We start from the raw sequence: 21,937 nt of genomic DNA, 5'->3' as shown, positions 1-21,937 counted from the left end.
AACTATATATAGGAGAGTACAAATCTATAATAATATCTTCCATGCACATCTTGTGCAAGTCTATACTGCATGCACATTCATGCTGTCAGAGTAGACTTGTGTGGCAATCACTTCCGAACTGGAACATTATTCACTTAGTCCAGCAGAAAAGGGGGCATTTTTGGCTGAACCTTGCAATATGGCTATATAGTTCACTTCGTACTATTGGCTACTCAAAACCATCTGTTGGACCTCTGCTGTCAGCATTGGGAAAATTGTGATATTTAACCCAAGGAAATTCTCGCCTATTTGGGTCATTCTATGTCAAATTATCAGAGAAATTAACCGTTTACAATATAATCAACTCTTTTCCAAGTTTCTTCAAAATTGACGCAAAAGATGAGACAAAAGCATATACACCTTGTAACACCAAGTTTTATTTGATTCCTTCCATCACGTTCCATGTTAATGCCTATTTGTTGGTGGAATATTGTTTTAATGTACAGAATTTTCTAAAACTGCATTAAAATAAACTATACATATACCATTTTGCAAACTTCACCCTGTTGTCTGCCAGACTATAAGTATATTATTGTAGTGTCATTCTACACTCTCCTAGCTAATAAAAGTCATCAATAAGGTCCAGTTAGTATGATCTAATCCAAAACAGCCAAGCTGTAAAAAAAGAGTGCGGCCCTCAAAAAGGCTATGGTGAAAAAAGATGTGAAATCCAAGGTGGCGGCCAAGAAATGGCTGTGATGGTAGGTTAATGGTAAAAATCTTAATAACGACAATTCAGGTGAATTTTGTGCCAAGACCAAGCGGCACAAAAATTCACCTGAATTGTCGTTATTAAAATTTTTACCATTAACCTACCATCACAGCCATTTCTTGGCCGCCACTTTGGATTTCACATCTTTTTTCACCATAGCTTTTTTGAGGGCCACACTCTTTTTTTACAGCTTGGCTGTTTTGGATTAGATTTCACTTCTTTTTGTATTTATATACCCCAAAGCCAGCCTATGGCCGGCTTTGAGACTTTTTAAACCTATCTTTTTTCCTTTACCACATGAAGAAGAAAAGATGAAGCAGATGTACTTTAAATATTTCTGATTTTATCAGTAAATGTACAAATTATAATACATATATTTATTACAGAACTCTCCATGGTGGTTTCTTTGTAACTGAACACTCTACAAGGTGACTTCTTCTAGCTGCTCTCTCTACAGGGTGATTTGTTTGTAGCTGAACGATCTACAAGGTAACTTCTTCTAGCTCATCTCCCTACAGGGAGATTTGTTTGTAGCTGAACTATTTACAAGGTAACTTCTTCTAGCTGATCTCTCTACAGGGTGATTTGTCTGTAGCTGAATTCTGTACAGGTGATTTGTTTGCAGCCGAGCTCTTTACAGAATGGTTTCTTTGTAGCTGAACTCTCTACAAGGTAACTTCTTCGATCTCTCTACAGGGAGATTTGTTTGTAGCTGAACTCTCTACAGGTGATTTGTTTGCAGCTGAACTATCTAGATGATGATTTCTTTGTAGCTGAACTCTCTACAAAGTAACTTCTTCTAGCTGAACTCTATACATGGTGGTTTCTTTGTAGTCGAACTCTCTACAAGGTAACTTCTTCTAACTGATCTTTCTACAGGGCAATTTGTTTGCGGCAGAATTTTCTACAGGGTGATTTCTTTGCAGCTGAACTCTCTACATGGTGGTTTCTTTGTAGCTGAACTCTCTACAAGGTAATTTCTTCTAGCATCTCTCTACAGGGTGATTTGTTTGTAGCTGAATTCTATACAGGTGATTTGTTTGCAGCTGAGCTCTTTACAGAATGGTTTCTTTGTAGCTGAACTCTCTACAAGGTAACTTCTTCTAACTGAACTCTCTACAGGGAGATTTGTTTGCAGCTGAACTTTCTTCATGATGGTTTCTTTGTAGCTGAACTCTCTACAAGGTAACTTCTTCTAGCTGAACTCCCTACATGGTGGTTTCTTTGTAGCTGAACTCTCTACAAGGTGACTTCTTCTAGCTGATCTTTCTACAGGGTGATTTATTTGTAGCTGATTTTTCTACAGGGTGATTTGTTTGCAGCTGAACTCTCTATATGGTGGTTTCTTTGTAGCTGAACTCTCTACAAGGTGACTTCTTCTAGCTGATCTCTCTACAGGGTGATTTGTTTGTAGCTGAACTCTCTTCATGATAGTTTCTTTGTAGCTGAACTCTCTACAAGGTAACTTCTTCTAACTGAACTCTCTACAGAGAGATTTGTTTGCAGCTGAACTCTCTTCATGATGGTTTCTTTGTAGCTGAACTCTCTACAAGGTAACTTCTTCTAACTGATCTCTCTAGAGGGAGATTTGTTTGCAACTGAACTCTCTACATGATGGTTTCTTTGTAGCTGAACTCTTTACAAGGTAACTTCTTCTAGCTGAACTCTCTACATGGTGGTTTCTTTGTAGCTGAACTCTCTACAAGGTGACTTCTTCTAGCTGATCTTTCTACAGGATGATTTGTTTGTAGCTGATTTTTTTATAGAGTGATTTTGTTTGCAGCTGAACTCTCTACATGGTGGTTTCTTTGTAGCTGAACTCTCTACAAGGTGACTTCTTCTAGCTGATCTCTCTACAGGGTGATTTGTTTGTAGCTGAATTCTGTATAGGTGATTTGTTTGCAGCTGAGCTCTTTACAGAATGGTTTCTTTGTAGCTGAACTCTCTACAAGGTAACTTCTTCTAGCTGATGTCTCTACAAGGTCACTAGTTTGTAGCTGAACTCTTTACATGGTTGTTTCTTTGTAACTGAACTCTCTACAAGGTGATTTCTTCTAGCTGATCTTTCTACAGGGTGATTTGTTTGTAGCTGAACTCTCTACAAGGAAACTCCTTCTAGCTGATCTCTCTACAGGGAGATTTGTTTGTAGCTGAACTCTCTACAGGTGATTTGTTTGCAGCTGTACTCTCTACATGATGGTTTCTTTGTAGCTGAACTCTCTACAAGGTAACTTCTTCTAGCTGATCTCTCTACAGGGCGATTTGTTTGTAGCTGAACTCTCTACATGATGGTTTCTTTGTAGCTGAACTCTCTGCAAGGTAACTTCTTCTAGCTGATCTCTCTACAGGGCGATTTGTTTGTAGCTGAACTCTCTACATGGTGGTTTCTTTGTAGCTGAACTCTATATACAAGGTGATTTCTTCTAGCTGAACTATATCTCTTTCTATATAGTTGCATGAACAAGGTAACTTCTTCTAGCTGATCTCTCTACAGGGTGAATTGTTTGTAGCTGAACTCTCTACAGGGCGATTTGCTTGTAGCTGATCTCTATACAGGTTACTAATTTCTAGCTGATCTCTTGAATTCTTTTCAGGGTGACTGCTCTATTAGGATGACTGCATGCTCTATTAGAGTATCTCGATTTCGCACTTGCTACACCAAGTTGGATTTCGTGTTATAACTCCGTGGCTTTATGTCTGATTCTTCTACACCATTGAAGAGCCTTTCTAAGATGATCACTCCATCTGTACAGCGATTTTCAAAGCATTATACCCCAAGCGGTTTTTCTGGTAGGCGTTGAAAGTAGTCGTTTTTTATTAGCTAATCTCGATTGCGTAATTTATTTATTTTTATTTTCCAAAAATGTGCAGCCTCAGTTTGAGGATTAACGCACATATGAAACATGCATACAAAATGTTTTACAATATGATTGATTATGGGATTAGGCCACTCCAATTTGTTTTTATGTTTCTGGTCATCTGAGTTTGGTTTTAGGTGCGGGCGGGCGGAATTCAGCAACAAAGCAACAATGATGTGACTGCTCAATTAGAGTATTTTTGTGATTTTCTGACTGTTTTATTAGAGTATATTGATCTGTACTATGCACTATTCCCATTTCTTGCAGGTTTTCACTGATAAAAGACATATAGTGACACGTAAGCAGTTAGATTTAGCATGTTTGTAGCAGCCCAATATTTGTTTCTGAAATCCAGCCTTTTCAAAAATCTGATGCGGGCATATTCCCCATGTATTTCTGAAATTTCACTTTCTGCCAAAGGATGCGGGCGGTGGACCAGAAACATAATTACCAATTGGAGTGGCCTTACTGATTGGTAGGGGAAAGTAATAATAATTTCAGTTGGTACTTAAAAATTTGTAATGATTGTTGTTGGATTAGGTCAGGTGGGAGTGAATTCCACAGTCTAATTGATCTAGGGAAGAATGAATTACTGTACTGATTGGTCCTTGCATAGATATGATGAAATCTTTGATCATGTCCTCTGGTGTTAGAAGTGACAGGGATTAAATCAACTGGAGATATATCAATGAGATTATGAACAATTTTGTAGAGGAGGGTGATACTAGATACTTGTCTGCGGTAATTGTTACACAGTGTTGATTTTTTCGTTGTATCTTCGTGGCAGGGCCGCCCAGAGAAATTAAGGGGCCCAGGGCAAAGAGTTAAAGTAGGGCCCTTCACCCAAGCTGTAAGTTGAAAAAAAAAAAAGGTCACAACCTACTGACAATGACAATAACTACCCATCACCAACCATATCTCCTTATCTATAAGCTTGCTACACTGCTCCTCTGAAGATTACTGTGACTGCTCTATTAGAGTATTTAGATCTGACTGTTCTATTAGAGTATATCGATCTTTTAAACAGGTATTCAGGGGGCCCTCCTGGGGCCCCTTTCAGGCTGGGGCCCGGGGCAAAATGCCCCAGTTGCCCCCCCCCGTGGGCGGCCCTGCTTCGTGGTTTTTAGCTCGATTTCTTTCAAACCACAAAAGGTTTGAGGTTCAATAGTTAACCTATTCACCCACCGATTTTCAGCGTCTTCCCGTATAGCGGTTTACCCTGTAGGCGTGACAACATATTGGTGTTATTTTTCGTGAATAATCGCTAATAACTCTTTGCCTGTTTATCGTATTCTAGCCACAGTTGGCACAGAGATGCGCCTTTATGCCCCCCTTCTGTGTGCCAAATCTCAAGGCAATCGGATATTGCGTTCGCGTTTTATAGCAGTTTTTGTAAGTGTGCGAAAAGAGGAAGAAAAAAACGAAGAAACTAAGCCAATTTTTTTTTGAAGTCGCATATCTCGGGAACGCTTGGAGCGATTTCGCTCAAATTTGGAATGTGGAGTACTGAAGTTGGAGTGCGTGTCCACAGCAAAAATCGTCTTGTTTCATCAAGGCAGTACAGAGCTACGGAGGTGCGAAAATTGCGTTTTCGTTCTTCCTGTCAACGATATACTCACGGGTGCATGTTGCGCGCCGGCCTCTTGGTCCGCACGACATATTACCGTGTGTCTTGATATGAACCTCTCTTAATGGTGACTCTGAGTATATTTCTTTACCTCTAAACTGAAAATAAATACAGCTAACCTTCTTATAACAGTAAAATTTCAGTTGATCCCAAAATAAAATATACTACAGAGCTATAGGTTCCACTGCATGCATGCATGTATGATTTGGAATTCCCTGCATACTACATGGCCACAGGTAACAGTCGGGTGGTACAACCATCACTGGACATGTTGCTTCAGTGGCTCAACAGACACTTCAGTTACCCTGACATGCCTTGATATAGCTATAGAGCCCGCGGGCACTCCACGCATTTTTGTAATGGCAGGGGCGGATCCAGGGGGGGGGGGGGGGGCTTTGGGGGCTGAAGCCTCCCCCCCCCCCCCCCCCCTTCATATTTAGGATTTACTTGATCAATATGCTGAGTATTATAATGAAATTTTGTCTTAGCATAATTATATGATCACTAATAATACAAATACTCATAAAACCACCTTATAAACATCTTTCCAAGGTATTATCAGTGGATGTATGCTAAAGTTTATTCAACAAGGACCTGGATCAGCATTGGAGGTGTACAAGATCGAGATACTCTAATAGAGCAGTCAGCTAACTACTCTAATAGAACATTCACTGGAAACATGTGGTTGGTTCTGTTATGGAATTTTTCCAAATCTGCCTGCACCTATACATACAATGAAGTGTATTGGTCTGTTTAAAGGACTTCATTCATCTACTTGTGTAGTTAATATGTAGCTATGGCAATATTTAATTCAGGTACACAATTTCCATTGAAAATGCTCTCAGATTCAATCTTGTATTGTTCAAATTTCAAAATTTTCCACTTTCAACATTCTTACTCTAACATGCACCTATTCAGTGTTGTGCAATTGTGAGAGGGGTGCATCATGTACTTGGTTGTCTGTACCTACCCAAACTTTTCCATTAGCAAAATGCTTCAGAGAGCCATACCTATAATCTAAAGGCAGTATATAAAATATCTACAGGTATGAATTTTATGCGGAAATGTCCAAATTGCAGTATTTTAGCATCTATTTTTCAAAATTTTCCTGGGGGGGCATGCCCCCAGACCCCCCCCCTAGTTCCAGAATGCTTTGCATTCTGGGAAGTGTGCTTCGCACACCTCTACCCAAGAGATTAGTACCTGAGTTAGCCCCCCCCCCCCCCCCCCCCTTTTATAAATCCTAGATCCGCCCCTGAATGGTATTATATAGTTACAACTTTCAAGTGTATTTTAAAGGGATTTCTATTCTATTGTAGGCTAACAGCAATACTGCAATACCAATACTTGTTGTGATAAAGACTGTCTTAACAACTGATAATGGTAAATAGTAACTCAATGCTGATATCAGGTGGTATAGTTACACTTGTGAGAAAGTCTCCAATCAGTTGTGTGACAAAACTGAAAGGAGACAGATTATTTGGATGTTTCATCTGCTGTTAAATGATTTTTGTTACATACATACAACTGTGCATGTGCTTGTAAAACAGGCATTCTTCATTATTGAACTAAATATATATGTTATTCTGATTTTCAAATCTGTTATCAACCCTCCTTCTTACATTATTGTAGCACAGCCTTACCACAGTAAGCATCTGTAGATGTTCTGGACTAGCTCTGGCCAGTAATTGAAGCACGAATTAATGCGTAAAATCATTTTGCTGACAACCAGTATAACACTTCAATGAGTTCCAGATACATTTTGTACTTTCTATGATGCTGGCCTGTAATAGTGTAACAATGGCATTAATATGATGGTGATGACATGGCAGACACTCACTGAGCAATGTATACATGAATAGAGGTTACCAATGTAGGATGGAAAAATGTGGTCTCAAAAATTTGGTAACCTTTTACTTTTTAAATATCTCTTTTTGTATATAAATAAAGACATGATATCAGTGTAAGCTAGGAACTGAGTAGTCAGAGGTGAACTCTAAGCAAGACTCATTGTGTAATAAGACTGCATGTGCCGGTGATAGAACTTAATCACTATAATCAAGAGTTCATCTATATATTATGAATTCTTGCTATAATATATATATATATATATATATATATATATATATATATATATAAACATGTTATTTTTTCTAAACTTAAAGGTTGCAGTTCATTGCCATGTTGATGCAAAATTCAACTTACTTAGCAAGTTATACTGCAGGTGATTATTCATTTTCTCTCTATATACACCTCAGTAAAATTCAGACCACATAGTATCATAGTAGTGTATAATTTAAAAAAAAAATTAAAATATGGGAAATAGCTACAGATTGTTAAAACTAAAAAAAGAACAAAAGAAACAAGCTTAATAGTCAAACAAGTCAGCATGTCAAATGGAGCATGTCAAACACTTTGAGTGGTACAGATAATTAAGAGTATGCTGAAATTACACAACCCCACACATGTTCTTGCTAAGAATAATACATACACATAGTTGCCTTTACAATGTCTAAAAATTGAAAGTGGCATGCATAAAATTTCATGGCAGCTGCAGTAGCTATATTGATTTAGGGGTCTATACCATATCCATTGAATTTGAATGGAGATATGTATGTGTGTGTGTGATGATTTCAAATTTTCAAGTGTTAAGCTTTAAAATGTTTGACATACCCCTAGAGCAGTTTGACATATTGACTTGTTTGAAATTTGTTTCTTTTGTTGCGTTTTTCAGCAATCTGCTTGTTAACTCTGGTTTGTATTAATACTGTAGTGTACATGCTACTTAATGGTTGGCTTAATGTTTGCATAGTACTGTGAAATATCAAGCAGTACCAGTGTCATTATCACAGTATCCATAAAAAAAATTATAAAAACTACACAGTCCTCAAAATTGTTGTTTTCTTACAGTTCATTGTACTTTACATGCATGCTATGGTCAGCAATGTGTATGTGTTTATGGCTCCCAGTAATATACTACATGATCACAAGTCAAACACGCAGTGGTACCGCGTATACACAGTGGTACCAGGTATACACAGTGGTTAAAATATAGGTAATGATTATGTAGGGTTTCCAAATGGACAGATTGAATACTTATTAATTAAATACATTTTAACGCAGGGGTTTCCTTGTGCAGCAAATAGGTTCCACTCAATGGCAAAGTGAACCTACAAGAAGAAAATTTGCTTGAGAATGGATGTTTATCATTGCAATATATATATATATATATGCATTTAAAAATAGGTAATGTGCACGTAGGAAGGAAGGCTATGCAGACTTTTATCCCCCAAAAGTGATCAGATTTTCCTGTACAGATCAGTGAAAAACAAAAAGTAACTATAAAAACAAAAAAATAGAGATCACTGAGAAAAAGAACAAAAGTAACAAGAGTCAAACAATTAAGTCACAATGTTAAACTGCTCTAGCCTCTACGACTACAATGGAGCATGTCAAATGCTTAAAGTCTAACATTTGAAATTGATGTCTATTTGAATCAATGGATATGATACATACCATGCATATATAGTGGTAGATTTTTAGATAACTGCATTCTTCTCATTTACTACATACATGTTTCTGACTCCCTGCATTCACAGGCTTTAAAGGTCCCTAGTAGGATAGCATTCACAGAATATAGAAAAACCTTGAAGGGTATGTTGAAACAATGTTTTTGCTAAGAATAATACGTGTAGCTAGCTACCTTGACTGCATGCGGCCTTCTTAGAATGGTATGCATTTCATGGTATAGCTATAAAGAAACATTCTCAGTAGCTATAGTTAGATTTATGAAAACTATGTTTCCCTTATTCTCTACCATATTAGCTATATCCATTGAGTCTGAATAGAGGTCTAGAGCATGTGACAATTTCAAGTGTCGGGCTTAAAGAATTTAGAATTTTACATCTTCCATTGTATATATAGTCCTATAGAGTAGTTTAACATGCTAGCTGGCTTGTTTAACTCTTGTTCAGCTTTGTTCCAGCAATCTCTATTACCCATATCAGTTTTATTTGTTTACAATTCTAGTTTTATATGGATATACATGCATGATAAAAACAAAGGGTATATACTGGTAGTAGTGCTTGATATTTCACATTGCTATAGCTTGAGCCAGTCAGCAGTTGCCGGAGTCAGGGGCGGAGTGTACTTTGCACTGTATAGCTTTGATCTATCCAACAGTAGGCAGCATATAGTATTCTGTGGTCAGCAATCTGTACTGTGTATGGCTTCTGGTAGCTCTGTGATCACAATAAGTCAAGTAGGCAGTGGTATCAGCGTTGAAACCGGGTCGGGTCATCCGGGTCACATTTTCTCCGGGTCATCCGGGTCTGACCCGGTTTACAATTTATCCGGGTCTGACCCGGATTGGATCACGTGAGAAACGAAATTGTTCGTTTGGTGACGTGGAACTTATAAACGCTATCGCGTAGCTCTTTCGTGAGCCACGCCCACTTATCGCATTACCAACATATGCTCAGCCACGCCTATTTGTTAGTAAGTGCAGTATGTAGCACGAAACTGAGGGTATCTATGGTGAGGGGTAGCTATTGCCAGTAGGTGAGGACCTTTTTTTTTTTTTTTTTGGTCTTCAACCTACAGCTAGGCTGAAGTTGCAATATTTACTCAACACGAATCGAACGCTCAAAATGTAGACTCGTTCGCTCACCCGAGACTAGCCGAAACACATCTCGGCTTTAATTAATCCGGGTCACATCCGGGTCAGTGGGTCATCCGGGTCAGCAGTAGTGACCCGGTTTCAACGGTGAGTGGTATAGGTAATGATACATGGTTCCCAAATGAGTGACATGTTTACTTGAATACATTGGATACTTATTAACACATATTAGCACATCGGGTTTCCTTGCAGTGAATAAGGTGTCACTCTCTTCAAATTAATATAGGAAAGTGAATCTACAAGAATCAAAACAAGTTAAGGTAATGGTATAGGATTTCCAAATGACCATGTTAACTTGATAGCTTATTAACACATATTACTACATTGGGGTTTCATTGCAGCATATATAAAGCTTCACACTTCAGATCAGTAGCAAAGTGAACCTGCAAGAACCAAACAGCTTCAAACTGGATGTTTTATCATTGCAATTTGTGTATATAAGTAGGCCATGCAGGGCATGAAGAATGGCATAGGAAGGAAGGTTATGCAGTTTTTAAAAGTAAGTAAAATGGCATATGTCAGTTCAAACTCACTTTTATCTCTTCCTAAGTTTGACTCCATTATTACTAGTGGACCTACAGTTCTTCTAAATTTACTTCTAAGGCTTCCTTGTGGTTGGGTAGCTTTCTACGGTGGTGTTTAGGTGATCAAGTGTTCAAAACATAGGCGATCTCACCACCATGGTTCATGATACATAGCTGCAAACATAGTTTGGTGTAGAATTATATTATTTAGTTATTCTTTGTGCAAACTTTGTGCTGTTGCTATAGGCAATACAGTGCAGACTATAGCTAGCAATGAGGAAAAGTGAAGGATGTTTATAATGTATAGGATGCCACGGTCGGTCTATAGTCAATGAGGAAAGATGTAAATGTGACGGTTGCATTAGTAGGAATTTGTGTTACTGTATAAAATACATCATTTTACTGAAATAAATATTGTATAATTAATTGGGCTGCAAGATGTCTGTAGTTTACTGTATTATTGTTACAGTTTTCTGTGTTCAACATGATCTAGTTGGTCGTCAGCAGGAGTGTGAACCATCCAGTTCTAGTCACCTTCAGAGTCTATGCTGGTCAGTCTTGTGAGCAAATCTATGGTAGGAATCCTGAGACTAGGGATATACCAGGATATTATTGGATCACTGATGGTCCAGCAAGGTTTATTGTGAATGAACTATACTGGATCATCTAGTGACGACATTTACATCAATCAATAGCAACCAATGTATCTACTGAAATATGACCAACAATTTCTGCTAATCTTATTTCCACATGTGCTGGTTTCTGAGGAGGATGGAGGAGAATTGTAAACCTTGATATCAGTGTAGGTGATGATTGTCCCAGTGGATGGAGGGGAGGGTTCAGTACTTGGGTATTAGTTTCTGTTGGCTGAATAGTGACAGTGTTCAATCTTGTACCTGTACTCTTCCACTAGTGGAATAAGTTATCAGAAAGTGTGCGGTAGAGCTAGAGGATATCAAAAGGGAGTTGTGTTAGGTTTTATCCCTCCAATTGTCAAGGTCAAACAATCAATGGGGCTTATGCCGATGGTCTACTTATCACATATGGTAACCCACGATAACACTTGTGGACCTACACATCAGGAACACTTGATAATGTTACTGCTCCTAATAACTGTCCATATGCTGCTGGAGGTGGCTGCAGTCCTCCAGACTATGTGGGAGGGAATTATTACTGTGAATCAGGAACATCCGATACATACAATGATGCTGATTACTACTTTAATGACCCACTGTGGGACGGGTCAGGCTACATTACTGGCTCTTGCTGTAATAACCCCACCCAGCCATGGTTTTATTGTAACTTAGGTGGGGCCACACAGTGATGTTGAAGCCAGACTGTGTACATGGTTTTGATTTGATGGTGCTGCTGTGATTATTGGCCAATTAGAGTTACATGTACATTCAATAAAATGCTATAGTAACTATATTTTATTTTATTGGCTGTGACCAGTGAGGGATCAGTATTTTGATGGCTCCCATCACATAGCAGCTGGCTGCCACCTCCACGACCTTGTGATTCTGAGTTTCTTTAAAAGGTAGTGCGAGTAAGCCATATCACGTGTTCTACGTAGCTTGTTGTACTGCATGACCGGCGAAGATAAGGTGTGACGGCCGCGCCCACCTAAAGGGAGGGTGCCATCAGATCCCGAATCTCTGAGGTACGAACATAGATGTAGCTATTCAATCTATGCAAGCTATGGTACGAATAAAAGACGTGGTCAGACCGCTAATGTAGTTTTCGCGCAAGCGCTAAGTGATAGGCCCCTGGCTGCGCGAAAAAGCTAGAGAAAAAACGATGACTGCGTTGATGGAAGATCCTCTTCCCGAGTTAAGTGAAGTGTTGCGAAATCTCAGAATTTCTGTAAAACCGACTACAACGTTGCTAGGGTGTGGCTCGTACGGGAAAGTTATCAAAGTCGAGTTCGATGGAAAGGTGTGTGCCGGTAAACAAGTCCACACCTGGATGCTTGAACTTACCAGCAAAGAAGAGCAAGAGATAGTGAAGCAAAATTTCTTGCAAGAATGCCGTCTCTGGAGTGCGTTACGTCATCCAAACATTGTCCAGTTTCTGGGGATTTACTATCCCTCAGCTGACGAATCCGGACTGCCTATTATGGTGATGGAGAAGATGCAGGAGACAATGACATCACTGGTAGAGAGACGTGACAACATCCCATTACTGGTGAAGCTGTCAATACTACATGATGTGTCTCTCGGGCTGAGATATCTTCATGGACGCAATCCTCCAATTGTCCACCGAGATTTGTCCCCTAATAACATTCTGGTGACCCCTCATCTAGAAGCAAAGATCACAGATCTTGGTGTTGCCAAAGCAATTACAACTGGAAAAGCCAAGGCAATGACTAAAAGTCCAGGTAATGTTGTGTTTATGCCCCCAGAGGCATTAGATGACCAGCCAGTATATGGACCACCATTAGATGTGTTCTCTTTTGGTTGTGTAATTGTCCATATCACTAGCCGACAATGGCCTACCCCAAAAGCTACTAAGCAAATTGATCCCGAAACAAGGAAACGAGTGACCTTGTCTGAGGTGGAGAGACGTCAGCAATATATAGACATGATGAATAAAAGTGATGCAGATTTGAAGCCAATGACTGTGTCCTGTTTAGATGACGATCCACTGTTGCGCCCTCAAATGTCTGTCATCTCTGAAATGATCAAGGTATTGAAGGAAGATTGCAACAAGATGGCTGCACATGATAGAATCAACCCTGCTTCTTGCTTGACTGGAATGAGCGACCAATCATCTCCATCACAACTTCAGGTTTGATGTAGCCAGTGATGAGTGTAGTCAGCATAAATGTGGAAATATATGATAACAGAAATATTTATGTGTTTTTGATTCCCTACCTCTTCATATTGTAAAAACAGCATAGGAGAGAAAATAGCAATTTTACAAGCTAGTAGAAATTTTATATATATAAAGAGTTCTTTCATAAGAAAGTTGATGATGTGCAAATTCCCTTTCTACCTTAGTCATGTTAATTTAATTTTTGTGTGGGCTAAGTAAAATATTTGCCAAACTTCATGATACTTTCAGTACTACCATACTGTATGGTGTTTTCTGTAATTATGTACTAACCAATCCAAATACCATATACCAACAGTTGCATGGAAGTTTTTGTAGTTTTGTAACATAAAAATGTTTCAAGAAAAAATAATAGCTCTTTATTATTTACCCTCGTTATAATATACTCAGTTCCTTCAATGATGAAGCATTTTTGTAAATGCTTAAGTCAAAAAGCTCTTGCCAACAAAAGGATAATTTCAGTGGAGCCTCCTTCCTCCCAGCCACTAGTGTTACATACTGTATACTGTACACAATTAGAAAACATTCCAAACAGTACCAAATAAGAATGATTATCTTAAAAGAAATTTACAACTTTCCTCTTTTGTGTAGCAAAAAGCTAAGGAGTCTCAGGCTGCTACTGTTAACCTGCTAACTGGATCAGTGACTATCAAGTGGGAGGAGAAAGCACCTTTGCCAATTGCTGCAGCAATGCACACAGCAGTGTTGTATAATAATGCAATTTATGTTGGAGGTGGAAGTAGCATACGTAGTGATGACTGTTACCAAATGTACACTTACCATCCAGATACTGATGTATGGGACCAGCCAATGAGTACCCCACACTGTTACTATGCCATGACTGTCTTGATGAATAAATTAATCATTGTGGGTGGGCTTACTAAAAATCCCAAAAAAGTTACTAATAAAGTGCTAATCTTTGAAGGAAGGCAATGGAATCAGTACACAGAAATGCTTACCAAAAGGCACAGTGCTTGTGCTATTGCTCACCACTCAGTGATGATTGTAATGGGGGGCAGTGGCTCTAAAGAACTTTATGGTACCACTGAATTGCTAGATGACAGTACCGGCCAATGGTTTAGTTGTAATGACCTTCCTCGCTTATGCCACCAGTTAAAATCTGTCATCCTTGGAGACATCTTGTATATATTGGGTGGTAAAGTTGACAAGGGGTTCTCCGTATCCGTGTATGCTGCTTGTTTAGATACTTTGCCTAGCCATCAATTAAAGTGGCAACGTCTTTCAAGTGTTCCATGGGCTTGTCCAGCAGCTGTTGCTGTGAATGACATATATTTGCTAGCAGTGGGTGGGGCTGGGTCTAATGATACAGTTTGTGTCCTGAAGAGTGAAGGATCCATGTTGTCCTCCACATCATGGGAATCTATTGGCTCTTTACCAACTACACTGTACTTCCCAGCAGCTGTCAGCTATGGTGACCAGATCATTGTGATAGGAGGGTATGACAAGAATGTGACAGACTGTACAATAGTGTATTCTGGAACATTTCAATAGTAGTGTATGGATCTTGTTATGTATGTTTAATTTATTATTGATACTTTTGTAGTTCCCAACTAATGATTTATAGTGAACACAGTACTGGACAAGCAGCCGAGGAGTAAGCTACACAGGAACTTGTGTTTTGTGTTCAGGTATTATACCCAGGTAGATTAGGCCACTCCAAATAAATTCTCTGTTTCCCGTCCTGGACTCAGGCATATTTGCAAGCTTGTTCCTTCCTTTGTAAGTTGCAAAAATAACACAAACGTGAAGTTTGTGCTGACTTGATAGGACTGCTGACACGTGAACTGACACTGTTTCAAGATAGCTTTTACTGAGCCTATCAGTATGCAAGAATAACCAGAAAGTAATGGAAGAATACGGAATAATGGAATATTCAGAGCTGGCAGTAACCAGATGCGGGCGGTGGACGGGAAACAGAGAATTTATTTGGAGTGGCCTTAGAATGGCGTGACATGCATGAGTTGCTGAAGCCTGATTGTTTACATTGTGAATCATGTAATCAGTATTATATACCATGCAGTGATCATGTGTATGGTCATAAAAAATGGTAATCTGATAATATCTCTGCCAAACAACAATTGCAAGAATAGTTGCTTCTCTGACTGCTGGCATTGTGTGAACAATACACATTAGTAATCCCTCAAAATTTAATTGCATACACCATGAACTAAACTGGTATGAAGGGATCTATGAAGTAGTGAATGATAGTCCCATCATTGATGGTTTGTTTTATAACCCCACCATTGATGACGCTAAATTGTTCTGCTTCACCAAACAGTTAGAGAAACATATTGGAATGTCATGATCAGTGCATGCATGCTAGTGCAGTTTTTCTTGGTCAAGACAAATGAAAACACGATCGTTAATTGTTATAAAAGTTCTCTAACCAATGAATGCAATAAACTAAACAAATTAACACATATTTATCTTGGAAAAAAATTATTGGAATTGATGCTCGTTACGAATTATAACACTTGAATACTTGGCCCTCAGCTTTGTGTGTAGCTAAGCATATACAAGACAAATTCACAACAGATGTGTACATGTTGTGATAGGATCAGACAATTCAGTTAAACATCATGACTAGCTATACGATCTTCAAATTCTTCAGAGCATAAATACTGACAAGTTAAAATATTAAAGCATGAATGGTGCCATTTTTTTTTTCTGGCCATCAGCAATTGTTTAATACTGGTATAAAATTACCAACCAAGTTAGCAGTTGGTTTTGGATAGCTGTAACATGGTCATGGTTATCATATAACTTGCACAGGTGAATAAAGATGAGCTGTATGCTAGATTAAAAGTTAGCCTATGTCTTTTATGCAGCGCTGCAGTACATTGTCATAATATTATTTCAATGTTTTAAATGTAAAAGTACTTTACAGGGCAAATAAAATTGCCCCTAGATTATAGGATTAGCACTTAACAAATTTGTGATGGATGCCTGATTGTTCTATTAGAGTAAATTGAGCAATCAAAATCACATGCACACGTCATGATCAACTACGCAAGTTTTATGAAACTGAAATTATGCAAACTAATATCAGGGGCTAAAAAGGGGGGGCTAGTTGTGGCCAAAAAGCTAGTTGTAAATGACTTGGCTATAGGTAGTTGCAAATGGTGATTGGGCTAGTTGCAAGTCAGACTAAATAGCAAGCTGCACCACAGAAAATAATAATACATACTTGTGCTGTGCATGTTTACAGGACTTCACTATATAAAAGTATATACCTCAAGATCTTGAGATTACCATTTTCAAAAATTTTCCACTTGTGGTCCACTAATTGCAACTTATAATTATGGTCATTTTCACAGTTCACTATTGATATAAAATAATTTCCTTAAAATCTTATCAAACAATAGTTTGATCTAAAGAATTGGCTTGTACGTCACTGTAAGTTTCTATGATGTTTCCTAGTTCCAGGTCTCAGTCACTTATCTCACCAGATTCTATCTTGCCACAATTATGTTTCAACTAGGTAAATATGCTCCCACATGTATACTCCCCTGAAATCCCTTCAATCATTACCTTCACTGATATTTTGCTACACAACAATCGATCGTGACAATATAGAACACAAAATATGTAAAAGAAAATTTTGTTTATATGTACTACTAGCTACCCACCTCTCCCCCGGCTAGTTGTAAAAAAAAAGTTTTTTAGCCACTGCTATATATACTCAAATTATGAGTCAAATAGTTGTTATTTGTTCTAAATCAAATATTTGATACTAATTAAAGGAAAAAAAATTGATATTCCATTGACGTATTATAGTAAAGCAAATACTTCACGAAATGTAATATATTAATGTAGCTACTAACAGATCAGCACAAATATAGTAGTTTCTCTTCATATTGAGACATATTATTTTAAGTACATGATCTAGTGCAAACATTTAGAATATTCATTCCATATTTGTTTTGTCAGTTAGAATTTAGAGCATAATAGGCTGGTCCCTACTCTGACAGTTGGAGTGCAGAAGAATATATTATAATAATTAATCTCAGCATGTATTATGATGCCATAAACATTGACTGACATGTACAGCACAATTAATTAAATGTAAGTAATTTATGCACAGCTCATGAAATCTTATATCTAGTCATCACATCCTTGCACCATACTAAAGTGTGTGATGTGCATTTACGAAGCTTTATTCACTATATTAGTAACCCAATTAATCTGTACCAGCTAGATTTCCAAAGTTCCACTCTGTATACATAACTAACACTTGAGCAAGCGTTTTGACAAGTGTACATGCAGCACACGCATATATAGCAACATGTGTGTAGGAGGCTGCAGCAATGGGGTAAATATATTATAGGACCATGAAATAATGATCAGTCGCATTCAATATCATTTGCATCAACTCTCTCCCATTTTCTTCTCATGTTATGTTGCTATAGACAGTAGAGGAGCTCGCACATAACAATGCATGGACGGGTAGTTTGTTTTGCACAAATCTTACCAGTAAAATGAGTTTCAGAAATCTACATAAATTTAAAAGGTCTACACAACAAAGTTGCCCTGTCAACTACACAACAGTACACAATAAATCACACCACTATACCAAATTTTACACGTAGTTACTAGTTAAATGTCCCAATGTGCACATATCTGGATGGCATTGAACTGGATTCTTCAATCCCTCCAATGGTGATCACCTGGTTGTTGACACCAACAACAGCTGGGAAAGTCTGTGCTGTTGGTAGAGAACCAATAGACTTCCATAGTCCAGATGGACCTTCCTCACTCATCAGAACAGCCACTGTGTCAGTAGATGCTTCCCCTCCCACAGCCAGCAAGTACTTGTTATTGAACACAACAGCTGATGAACAACGACGTGGAACATCTGAAAGGTGTTGCCATTTAAGCTGACGGTTAGATAGCGTGGTTAGAGAAGCAGCATGCACAGCAGTAGAATGTTGCACCTCTTCAGCATCTGGTGGCGGTTCAATTTCTCCACCTAATATGTAAAGAGTATCCCCTAGGATGACTGACTGCAGCTGTGCACAAGGGTAAGGCAGGTCATTACACTGAAACCATTGACCAGTAGAGTCATCTAGTAGTTCAACAATACTGCATAGTTTCTCTTGCTTGTTTTTACCACCCATCACAATCATTGTTGTTTGGTGGGTGACAGCTACAGCACAGTATCTCTTGGTGGACATCTCTGTGTACTCTTTCCATTCTCCATCTTGTAGGACAAGAACCTTCTTTGTGGGCTTATCAGTAGCTGTAGAAAATCCACCAACAATCAGCAGCTTATTTGCTAGGACAGTCAATCCAAAAAATCCCTGTGGAGTAGTAATAGGCTCATCCCACTTGTTAGTAGTTGGATGGTAAACGTCAATTCTGCAACCACCGTCAAGATGATGGCTTGTACCAGTACCTCCAGTCCCACCTCCAATGTAAACCGCACCATTATACCAGACTGTTGTGTGGAATACTGAAAACACTGGTGCAGGGGCTCCTTCTTTCCATTTGATGTTTACTGAACCACTTAACAAGTCAGGCACGGTTGGTTCCTTCAGAACCAGTTGATTCTAAGAAACAAAAACAATAATACTTTTATATTATGCACAGTTCCACAGTGAAAATGTTTTACATAATTGTGGTTTTGGTTTCAACCATGAATGTTTCCCACTAATTCAATATTAAACAAATATTACAGTGTGACTATTCAATCAATAAATGTGACCTGATCTGGAAAACTGGTCCTATCGTCTATTGAGAAATGGTATGCAGTGTGTTGTAGCTCACCAAGGGTTGAAGCTACGTGTACACATGTTTTATACCAATTTCTTACCTTCAAGAGCATCCACTGTACAAATAATCAACACTTAAGTTTTCCACTATTTTAGATAGTTTTTTACTCAATGTTGACTGTACCAGACGAGTTCCAAAAGGTCATGGGAGGCTGGAGCCCGGAAGGAGGGAAAGAGATTGTTTAAAGAGGAAGGCATAGGGATGGATTAGATCAAGTTATGGGCCATTCAGGTCTCAAAACTGGCTAAAATGAAAGACATTCATAACACAGGTCTTTATTCAAAACCATGGAGCTGTACAGCCATATATAACCATCCTAAGGCTTCATTAGGCCCCAGACTGCTCATACGAATATTGGGAAAAGCAATTACCAAAAGTAGACTACTCAAGTCTTGATTTGATAGTTTATTCATGTAGCTGTGTGTCCTTGGTGAAAAATCAATCTGCTGTCATGGGCGATAAGATCAGTTTTCCCAGACCCAGTCACAAATGTATACCACACTTAGCAATAAAAAACTGAATCATGTACAGTACCGCTCTAATGCAACATCGTCTTGCAAGAATACAAGCAATTAATAAACTTGTTAATTAAATGGTATGGCATCTGTTTCACTCGTGAGTAGTCATTTTGGATGAATAGTCACAAGCAAAACGGGTGCCACGCCCTTAAACTAGCGAGTTTTAGAATTGCTCACACTCTCGCAAGACTACATTGTAATACTAGTACTAACTCACTTTTAATTGTAGGTCTGTTGCTTCTCTAGAAGCTTCCTTTATCTCTGTCAACCATGAGATGGGGTCTTTACCATCATGAGTGATCTTTTTGCTGCACGCTTCCTTCATCTTTTTGATCTCTTCAGATATTTCTGTTGCTGACAGTCGTTTTTCTGAATTATTTGACAAACACGAAATGGCCAATGGTTTTATATCCACCTCATCTCCAGTCATCAGGTCTAGGTACTGTTGACGTCGGCCCACTTCAGACAGTCCTTCTTCATTAGGATCAATTGTATCAGCTGTTGGAGTTGGCCACTGTCGGCTGGTTATGTGGAGGATTATTCCAGCAAAACAAAATATGTCTACTGGTGGTCCGAGTTTAATTGCGTTGTCACGGAGTGCCTCAGGAGGGAGAAATGCTGTAGCTCTTAAACTTTTTGTCATTGTTTTGCTGATGTCTATCATTGTCGCTTTTGCCAAGCCATAATCTGTGACCTTTGCTTCAAGACTAGAGGTCAACATGATCTTATTGGAAGACAGGTCACGGTGAACAATCGGAGGATTGCGACTGTGAAGGTAGCTAAGCCCTTCAGACACATCGTGTAATATTGACAGCTTCACCAGCAATGGGATGTTGTTATGTTTCACTATGAGCAATGTCAAAGTCTCCTGCATCTTCTCCATCACCATAACAGGCAGTCCGGACTCGTCACTTAAAGGATAGTAAATTCCCAGGAATTGGACAAGGTTTGGATGGCATAATGCACTCCAGACGAGACAATCACTTAAAAATTCTTCCTTTAATTTAGCCCTTTCTTCTTTGCTAGCAAAATCGCTCATCCAAGGGTGAACTTCTTTAGCGGCGCATAATTTTCCATCGTACTCAATTTCGAACACTTTTCCGTACGAGCCTCGACCTAATAATTTGTCTGTTTGCTTCACATCTGAAGTAGGAATCGTGATGTTTCGGTTTGCTTCAGGTAACGCCATTATGTCTGCCAGACACAGGGCTCTAATTAAATTAAAGATGACTAAACCACAAGAATAAAATGTTAACATGATTTAACCATATTTGGTGATACATAGCTGCTACCCACTCTTGATTAGATCATAGGTTATAGAATATAATCTGTGATTATGTAGATCTGTCAGCAGTGCATGTTACTGACGTTAGAGTTGCCAGCCAGCCTGTACTCTTTTTTGCTTGCTGCACCAAAATTAACAACAAAAGAAAATAATATACAAGCTGGCGGCAGGCGAGACTAACCGGGGGAGCTGCACTTCTAAAACAAGCTACTACCTTTTACCGGTATATATTAAAGGAAGACATGTAGGAACTGAAAGGAATCAACATTTAACTACATCATAATATACTATTTGGCAGAATCAACAGCTCAGTCTTCCTATGTGATGACCCCAGCAACACTGGTAGCTATCCACCTCAACTTGAAACACTTATATAATGTACATATCTAAGTAGTAAGTAGTTGCAACTGTACGTATGCATGTAAATAAGTAGTGTAATGTAGATAATGGCTGTTGGTATCTGTTACCTGCAGACCCCTTGGTGTGTTTATACCATAAAGCTTTTTAATAAATAACTGTGATGTACATCTAAACTACACTAGACTATGATCACAGTGACAGTCATGAAGCTAAAGGAATTTGAAATATTCTTGGCTGCCGAAGAAGAGATTGTACCGGCTTTGTTGTAGCATAGATTATAAGTCAGCGGCTTGAGAGATTATTTCCAGCATCAACAGAAAAGACGTATATCTACCTACAAAGTTATGTTAGGACAGCTGGAGACCAGTGTAACACAATATGTCCCCAACCAGTGCAACACAGCTAATGCACACTAGAGGCTAGCGAAGTGGAGGAAGGACAGATAGATCCCCCCGCTGATGAAAATACAGTAATCGAATCCCTAGTAATGGTTTACACCTCTAGTCACATTAAATCATGTACCACATGACTTGTAACATCATAGGAACTGACACAGGACATCTTGCAATCGTTATCCCAAATTTGGTATAATATTATTATTAATTGTGGTTGTGGAGTCTATAAAAAGCTGTTTTTTGCTCTACTGTGCGTTGTATACAGTACAGACTTTTGACGAATTGTATGAGGGTCTCTGTAAGAATGACTTGAGTT

At 38.6% G+C, this 21,937-nt stretch overlaps 2 protein-coding genes across 2 annotated transcripts; one reads left to right on the top strand and one right to left on the bottom strand.

Moving 5' to 3' along the window:
* Window positions 1–12,017: 12,017 nt before the first annotated feature.
* LOC136266936 (uncharacterized) lies at window positions 12,018–14,841 on the top strand. The gene is made up of 2 exons (XM_066061978.1): window positions 12,018–13,225; window positions 13,862–14,841. Exons 1-2 carry the CDS (start codon window positions 12,236–12,238, stop codon window positions 14,780–14,782), a joined length of 1,911 nt encoding a protein of 636 aa, XP_065918050.1. The 5' UTR covers window positions 12,018–12,235; the 3' UTR covers window positions 14,783–14,841.
* Window positions 14,842–17,770: 2,929 nt separating this feature from the next.
* On the bottom strand, window positions 17,771–20,804 carry LOC136266297 (uncharacterized). Its single transcript, XM_066061308.1, has 2 exons — window positions 19,799–20,804; window positions 17,771–18,840 (listed from the first exon to the last, which is right to left on the bottom strand). The coding sequence occupies exons 1-2, from the start codon at window positions 20,768–20,770 to the stop codon at window positions 17,884–17,886; spliced, it is 1,929 nt and encodes a 642-aa protein (XP_065917380.1). The 5' UTR covers window positions 20,771–20,804; the 3' UTR covers window positions 17,771–17,883.
* Between the last annotated feature and the right edge of the window lie 1,133 nt (window positions 20,805–21,937).

This window comes from Dysidea avara, chromosome 9, assembly GCF_963678975.1.
Source record: "Dysidea avara chromosome 9, odDysAvar1.4, whole genome shotgun sequence".
In the NCBI taxonomy this organism is placed as follows: domain Eukaryota; kingdom Metazoa; phylum Porifera; class Demospongiae; order Dictyoceratida; family Dysideidae; genus Dysidea; species Dysidea avara.
This window is presented reverse-complemented; position numbering and strand designations above follow the sequence as displayed.